The following is an 8,673-nucleotide window of genomic DNA, read 5'->3' as shown; positions in this document are numbered from 1 at the left end:
GGTGCTAGGAAAATTGGAAATCCACATGTAATAAAATTGAATTAAACCCCTATCTCTCACCCTGTACAAAAACTCAACTCAAAGTGGATCAAATACTTAGGTACTAGACCAGAGACACTACACCTACCAGAAGAAAAAGTAGATCCAAATATTCACAATGTTGGTTTAGGATTTGACTTCCCTAACAAGACTCCTAAATTGCAAAAAGTAAAATCAAGAATAAATAAGTGAGATGGATTCAAACTAAAAAGCTTCTTCTCAGAAAAGGAAACAATCAATAATGTAAAGAAAGAGCCTACAGAATGGGAGAAAATCTTTACCATATGCACCTAAGATAGAATATTAATCTCCAGGATATGTAAAGACCTCAAAAAAACTTAACATCAAAAAACAAATAAATGAATAACCCAATCAATAAATGGGCTAAGGATCTGAACAGACGCTTCTCAGAAGAAATACAATCAATCAACAAACATATTAAAAAATATTCAACAGCTCTAGCAATTAGAGAAATGCAAATCAAAACTACATTGAGATTTCATTTCACTTCAGTCAGAATGGTATTCATCAAAAATACAAGCAACAATAAATTATGGCAAGGATGTAGAGGTAAGGCACACTTATACATTGCTGGTGGGCCTGCCAATTGTTGCAACCACTCTGGAGAGCAGTATGGAGATTCCTCAGAAAACCTGGACTGGAAACACCATTTGACCCAGTTATCCCACTCGTAGGTTTATACCCAAAGGACTTCGAATCAGCATACTACAGTGATGCAGCCACATCAATGTTTATAGCAACTCAATTCACAATAGCTAAACTGTGGATTGAACCTAGGTACCCTTCAACACATGAATGAATTTAAAAAATGTTTAATAGTATTCAGCCTTAAAGAAGAATGAAATTATGGCATTTGCTGGTAAATGGATGGAGCTGAAGAATATCATGCTAAGCAAAACATGCCACTCTCCAAAAACCAAAGGCCAAATGTTTTCTCTGATATGCAAATGCTAATTTATAATGGCGGGAGGGGACTAAGGAAGAGTAGACTTACTTTAGATTAGGTAGAGGGGGTGAAGGGAGGGGAGGGGATATGGGATTAGGAAGGATAGTAGAATGAATCAGATATTATTACCCTATGTACATATATAACTATACAACCAATGGGATTCTACTTCATGTATAACCAGAAGAATGAGAAATTATACTCCATTACATCTGATGTATCAAAGTGTATTCTATTGTCACGTATAACTAATTAAAACAAATAAAAAATATTTTTTAAAAAGTCAAACAGAAGTGTGCTGTGCAGACATTTTGTAGATGCAGAAAATACCTTAAGTAAAGGAAATCACCTTCAATAATGCAGGTAGACTACATCTAATTGAAAGGTGCTCAAAAGGAACAGAGGGCTGGGTGTGGTGGTGCATACTTATAATCCTAGTGGTTCTTGAGCCTGAGGCAAGAAGATTGCAAGTTCAAAGCCGGCCTCAGCAACTTAGTGAGGCCCTAAGCCACTTAGCAAGACCCTGTCTCAATGAAATATAGAAAAGTATTGGGGATGTGGCTAATGGTAATGGTAAATCAATCCCTGATATGGGAAAGAAAAAAGAGAGAAGAAGAAGACTGGGAGAGGAAAGGAAGGAAACCAATAAGGAAGAACTATGGAATGAAATTGACCAAACTATGCTATGTGCAAGTAAAAATATGTCACAATGTATCTCACTATTATGTATAATTATAATGCACTGATAAAATGAATAAATTTAGAATAACAAAATTGATTGATCAATGTGTACTAAGTCATAACTGCGTAGAAGTACAAGTCATGGTGTGCTATTGCACGGTAGGGAGAGTGATTATAGACAACAAAAATGTACTGTGTAGTTCAAAATGGGACAAAGGATTCTGAATATTTTCACCATAAAGAAATGACAAATATTTGAGGAGATACGTTTACCCTGCTTTAAATATTATATAACATGCACACATATACAAGTGTCACGTCATATGCTATGAATATACACAATTTTTATGTTTGTATGTATCAGTTAAATATTAAATTAATAAATAGCAAAACCTAGTTTCCCTAAGTTAAAAAAAGACAACAAAATAAGATTTGTATCAATAAAGGCAAAACTCATATTGGCTCAAGATGCTTAAGGACAAATTTTACCAATCATTCAATAATCAGAGTCTAACTCAGGGAAGACTCCTATGATTAAGAAATAACTAACACATTCACACTCATCCCTGGTCCACTATAGATCTTTCCTATTCCAAAGAAGGAATTCATGAGCTACTATTCCCAACCTAAACACAAAAAGTAAGCTCCTTGAACTGTGAAAGTAGCCTCTATGCCACATACAGATTCACAGTTAAGTATGAAAATTTTACTGGTTTGGGGATCTTAAGCAAAACCTTTGATTAGTAAGTAGCTTGTGCTTACATAAGGACAACCTCTAGAAAGACAGGCTAAAAGATACAAATCAGAAAAATAAGTCAGCAGTGACATCAGAGCTTTGCACACTAGTCCACTCAAATTAACATAAACAAATGATTAAAACAATAAGAAGTCAACATGTGAGTGGGTAGATATCAGAATTCAGACACTATAATCTGAAACGCTGTTTTGACCGCAAAATTGTAAGATATGCATATAAAGAGAAAAGTGTTGCTGAAACATAATAAAAAATACCAGGCAAAAGACTATCTTTGAAGGGGCCTAAATGCTGAACTGGATAAAGACTTAAAAGCACCAATTAACAATATATTTGAAAAACATATGTAATAAATTAAATAAAGATGTAACAATGACCAATCAACTTAAAAATATCAATAAAGAAAAAGAAATTTCTTTTTAAATGGAAAATCTGGAGTTGAAGAATACAATAAATGAAATGTATAAATTTAATAGAGATTCAACAATACATTTGAGCTGGGAAAAAAGAATTACCTAAACTGAAGACAAATTAACAGAGATAGTACAATCTAAGGAAATAGAATGAAAAAAAAACATGAACAATAATGCATAGAGCTTCAGAGAAATGTAGAACTCATCAAGCACATCACCTAAAGCACAATGGGAAGAAGACACACAGAAACGGTCCAAAAGCACAGCTAATGCACAATGGAAAAAGACAGAAATTGGGCAAAAGAAATTTGAAGAAATAAGAATGCAAATTCTCAAACTTGATGAAGAATACTAATCTCCATATCTAAAATCTTCAATAAACTCTAAATAGTATAAATACAAGGAGATTCACACCCAGACACATCATAATTAAAATACTAAACGATAGCCGGGCACAGTGGCACACGCCTATAATCCCAGAGGCTTGGGAGGCTGAGGCAGAGGGATTGTGAGTTCAAAACCAGCCTCAGCAACTTAGTGAAGTACTAAGCAACTAAATGAGACCCTGTCTCTAAATTAAAAAAAAAAAATAGGGCCGGGGATGTGGCTCAGTGGTCAAGTGCCCCTGAGTTCAATCCCTGGTAAACCCCCACCTCCCCAAAAAAATACTAAATGATAAAGAAAAATCCCATGAACACCAAAATAATACATAGAAACCACAATAAGAAAGAAAAGCAGACATTCTCAGCAGAAACAATGGAGGCAAGAAGGCAGTGGCACAGCGCACTGAAAGTGCTGAAACACTTGTCAAACTGTGCATGTAACTCAGTAGCTCAGTAGTAGAGTGTTTGATAATATATGAGAGGCCATGGGTTCAATCCCCAGCTGAGGAACGAAGGAAAACTTGTTAACCAAGAGTCCTAAAACCAGCAAAATTGTTTATCAAAAATAAGAGTAAGGTTTAAAATATTCCAAGATAAACAAAAACTCAACAGAATTAATTACTAGCAAAATTAGCTTAAAAGAAATACAGACAGAAGTTGTTTAGGCTGAAAGAAATTAATATCAGTCATCAATGTAAACTTACAAGGAAAAATGAAGCTTGTGTAAAGGTAGTTACATAGGTAATGATAAAAGACAGCATAATTATATGTTGCTTTTCAGTTTCTTTTATATTACTTAAAAATAATTGCATAAAACATTATCCATAAAATTATATTTTGGGACCCATAGCAGAGAGAAATTAAATTAAATAACAATAATACAAAGCAAAAGGATAGGAATAAAGCTATACTGAATAAAGAAAATTAATAGCAGATGGTAACTGGAATATATGGGAAGAAATGAAGAGAACTACACTGGTAGATAAGATAAATAAAGCATTCAAAAAACATCAATGCATTGACTTATTACTATTCATTCTTCACAAAGCTTTATAAAATGATATGATTATATAAGGCAAAAATTATATAATGTGTGTGTATATATATTTATATAAATATAAAATACAGTGTCATATTTAGAAATAATAGTGCAAAAATAGGGGAAAGGGAATGGTTTTACATAGGAATAAAGTTTCTATGTCTGACCAGAGTAAAGTTAGCATAAATCTGAAGTAAATTGTAAAAAGTTAAGATATATATTATGAGCCCAACACCACCTAAGAAATTAATTTGTAAGAATATTTTTAAATTATTTAAGGAATTAAAATGACAAACTAGAAAAGCCAATGGAAGGTGGCAGGTAAAGGAGGAACACAGGAACAAAATAATCATGAGAAATAAAAAAAAAAACAAAAAACCTAAAAGCAAAATTACATATATAATCCAACCACTTTAACGATAACATTAAAAGACAGCCAGGCCCAGCATGCCTCTAGTTCCAACCACTCAGGAAACAGGGAAGAGGATCCACTTGAGCCCAAGAGTTGGGAGGCCAGCCTGGGTAATATAGTGANTTGTTTTGCATAATTGAGATTGTGCCTCTTTAACATCGTTCCACTCTCCGCCTCACATTCACTACATTAGAACCAGCTTTCTGCACTTCCAAATTCTTTTCTAAGTTACTATCCAGATTTGATCACTGCCTCTTATCCTCTAAGAGAATTGAATCTTGTATCAATTTTTCAAATGGATCTCTAGTACAATTACCAAAACTAAATTAGGACATCCATCATTCTCATTTCCTTCATAATATCTGGTCCTATTATCAATTTATTTCCTCAACTCCAAATTCACCCTTTTGCCTGCTCTATGAAACTGGAGCTGAGCCCCTTCAATACTTTTCTTTTACCAACAAGCACTGAAGATAAGATAGAATAAAGGAAAGACTGTAAAAAGAAAGGATCTTACTACTTGATTTTAGTGCAACCCCTCAGCAAGATGCTGCAACAATGCAGCTTTCTCCAACACTAAGCACAGGTAGCACATAAGGGACAACAGTACCCAATAGCCAGCATCTTCCTTTAGAATCATTCTCCTCAGGTGTTTTCAGGACAGAATGTATGTAAGGGGATGCCTGAACACCTTTCCCTATCACCTAAGGAAGGATTTCTAGAACATTTCAGAAGCAGGTTTTCAGCAAGTTTGTTAGCATGGCACCATAATGGCTTCTCCAATATCCTATGAGTCATAGCGTGCGTGCCTTCTTCCAGTAAGGTCTAAATTTCAACCCTTGGAGAACAGAGGGATAACTTCCTGGGGAAAATTAGTTCAATCCTATAAACCCTATAACTACCCTTCTTATATTCTTCAAAGTCAGTCTTTGGAGGAGGGTCACTGGAGAAGGTAATGCCCTCCATGCTTACAAGAGAAGTCACATATGGACCCATATGTGACTGACCCATCCTGGCAGATGGCACCACTGGTAGAGGAAAGCCAAGAGGCTTAACACACATCCCCAAGGAATCTCAGCTGACTCTTAAGAGTAGATAGGAACAAGGTGGTTTTGACCAACTTGGTCTTAAACACCTAGCAAAACAGTATAGCCTAAGCACAGTCCTTCACGGACATTTAAAAGGAAAAAAAGATGTGTTGTTGTTGTTGTTTTAAATGTAATTTAAAATGTACACTTGTGTCAACTCTACCAAAAGTAAGTAAAGTTGGAGACTATAAAGGAAAGGTTCCTGTGTAGGAGTGCCTAATAATAATGATCATAAATAGAGTTTCGAGTTTATGTTGAGTTAATTTGAGCCTGATCTCCTAGACCTACAAATCTCCTAACCTCCTACATTAATAAACTCAATGTATTTTTCACTGATTTGATTATAAGTTACTGTCTTCACAGTTTTAAGAGACTGGCTAAAATAGTAATTGCTTTTGTGCTGATTGTTCACTATAATGAACTATCATTTTAAAAACCAAATCTGTAACTTTAACCCTTCCCATAAAAGGATGGAACTTTTATTTTCTGAGGCCAATATATCAAACTATGGTAAGGAAATGACAGGCCTATTGTCAAAAACAGAGGTCCAAAGATCCTAACTATCAACTTTCTGAGTATAAAAAATGATTATTATTACACATGCTTTCAACAGAAAAGTAATGAATTGCTGGGCCTGGTGGTACATGTCTGTAGTCCTAGCAGCTCGGGAGGCTTAGACAGGAGGATCCATAGGTTCAAAGCCAGCCTAAGCAACAGTGAGTTGCTAAGCAACCCTATCTTTAAATAAAATACAAAATAGGGCTAGGGATGTGGCTCAATAGTTGAGTGCCAGGGAGCTCAAACTCTAATTACCACCACCACCACCACCCACCCCCTGGGAAAAAGTAACAAATTAATTTCTATTACACTGTATCCATTCTAGAAATAAATTTAAACTTTACCAAAATCATGTTAACATAAATAAAATTATGAAGTATGAAACAGTATTTAATTTATTAAATATAATTAATTTACCTGTTGCTGTCTTTTCACGAAATTCTTCAAGTTTTGTTAAAGTTGCTGAAGTGAGCTGTGCTAGACGTACCTCTTTTGGAGGCCTGAAGAATTCTATTATACTATTCACTGTCCTCTGTTAAAAAATAAATAAATAAATAAAAAGCATCATTAATATGAAGCACAATCTCAAGGCAATCTAAATTATATAAAAAATTGGTAACATAAAAAATACTAACTGCATCATATATCATTTCCAATGGTTCAGCTTCTATGATACACCTCTGAGAAACAGTTTCATCTAATGGATTTATCTCAAATATAATCTGGAAGAGTGATGTACCATCCAATGAAGACAGGAGGCGAGGTTTTTTTTGAATTATCTGGTAAGCCAGTAATATGAAATGAGTCTATTTTGGTTTCAAATCTGTATGACAAAGGATAGGACAAAAATTAGGAATCAATACAATTCCAAAGAATTTTTCAAATTAAATAAAAATAAGTAACAACAACTTCACTTTCTATTTCCTGCAACTCTAGTCCATTTACATAAAAGAAAATATACAATGATTCCTCTGAATTCATATACCATATTTCACAAAGACTCATTCACATGTTAATTCCTATGTTAAAAAGCTAATGCTATGCTAATATTTGGTGTACTTACTGATAAAATCTAAAATTAACATAGCAATAATGTCTTATAATGCATATCAATGTAAAACTGAAAAGTCATACCTAACACAATTTTATGAGCACTTTCTGTTCTAAGATTTAACATAAATAATTAAAAACCAAGCAGAAGACAGAATTTCTAAAATAGCTATGTGAGGAACTCAGCAAAATATCTCCCAACGTATTAACCATGAAACAACTGATGAAAATTAGGTTCTCTGGAAATCAACCTAAGGGCACACTGCAAACAAACAAACAAAACATATATTTAGGAAAAACTGTGAAAATTGAGTAAGTACAGGAAGAGTCTGTGACATGAAAACAACAATCACCTCCCACTTCCAGCCCCATAGTGCATTACAGAAGGTAATATATAAATGGACGCTGCTAAATAGGGGGCTCTTCTTCAGCTCCAAGTTTAAGGTACAGCTTCACCTGAGGAGGAACAGGCAGCGTATCATCCTTCCCCCAGCTATACATTACAAAAGCTCTATTCCAAACAGGCACTGTCAGGAGGGTTGAGTTTCCCTTTCTTCCCATTCATGCGCAAAGATTTTTTTGACCCAGAAGCCGCACTTTATGAATACTGAGGCCCAAATTGCCCCTCCACCATTTTGCTCCTAAAGTATAAGTTCCATTCTGAAAAATGTAACAGAACCCCCCAGTGAAATTGATACAGCAAGGTGTCACTCTGGAAGAATTATGGGCCTGCCTACAAACTCCACATATAAAGCTGAGGTTTTTGTCAAAGGTAGAGGCAGGCTGCTAGGGCTGACATTATTTATAACAGAGCAAAGACAAATTCATGCTTAAACATGTAGTTTAAAACAATAGCAATCTTCATCAACTAGTAACAACAAGTAAAATGGCAAACCAACCAATAGTTTATTTAACAAAGAGAACCAGGAAAAGAGAGCTATGTAAGATCCTTCTGGGATCAAACTCATATTACAAGTAGAGAAGTCTGGATGATCCAAGATAGCAGAATAGAGGAGATCCTGTTTCTGGCTGCTCTGTGGCATGAAACCAAGAAAGCAGTCAGGCAGCTTCTCTGCAAGGTCTCACCTAGACGGAATACAACATCTCAGAGAGTGTGAGAGGACCCCCTATACAGCAGATTTTCGCAGAAATCACCAGCGCTGTGACCACCTGTGAAGAAATCAGAGCCTTGGCATTCAAGTAGGTCTCTGGACTCCAGACCCAAAGCTCACATCTCTAGCTCACGCACAGTTCCAGCTTAGCAGAATCACCTATCAGCACCTCTGCGG

At 35.2% G+C, this 8,673-nt stretch overlaps 1 protein-coding gene across 1 annotated transcript in view; it reads right to left on the bottom strand.

The window, feature by feature from the left end:
• Nucleotides 1-8,673, bottom strand: part of Vps13a (vacuolar protein sorting 13 homolog A) — a 236,593-nt gene that overhangs the window by 209,700 nt on the left and 18,220 nt on the right. Inside the window, 4 exon segments of the mRNA XM_048806784.1 lie at nt 627-639; nt 6,694-6,866; nt 6,970-7,104; nt 7,106-7,157. Of these exon segments, the coding sequence (XP_048662741.1) occupies nt 627-639; nt 6,694-6,866; nt 6,970-7,104; nt 7,106-7,157 (373 nt within the window).

This window comes from Marmota marmota, unplaced genomic scaffold (assembly GCF_001458135.2).
Source record: "Marmota marmota marmota unplaced genomic scaffold, marMar, whole genome shotgun sequence".
Lineage (NCBI taxonomy): Eukaryota > Metazoa > Chordata > Mammalia > Rodentia > Sciuridae > Marmota > Marmota marmota.
This window is presented reverse-complemented; position numbering and strand designations above follow the sequence as displayed.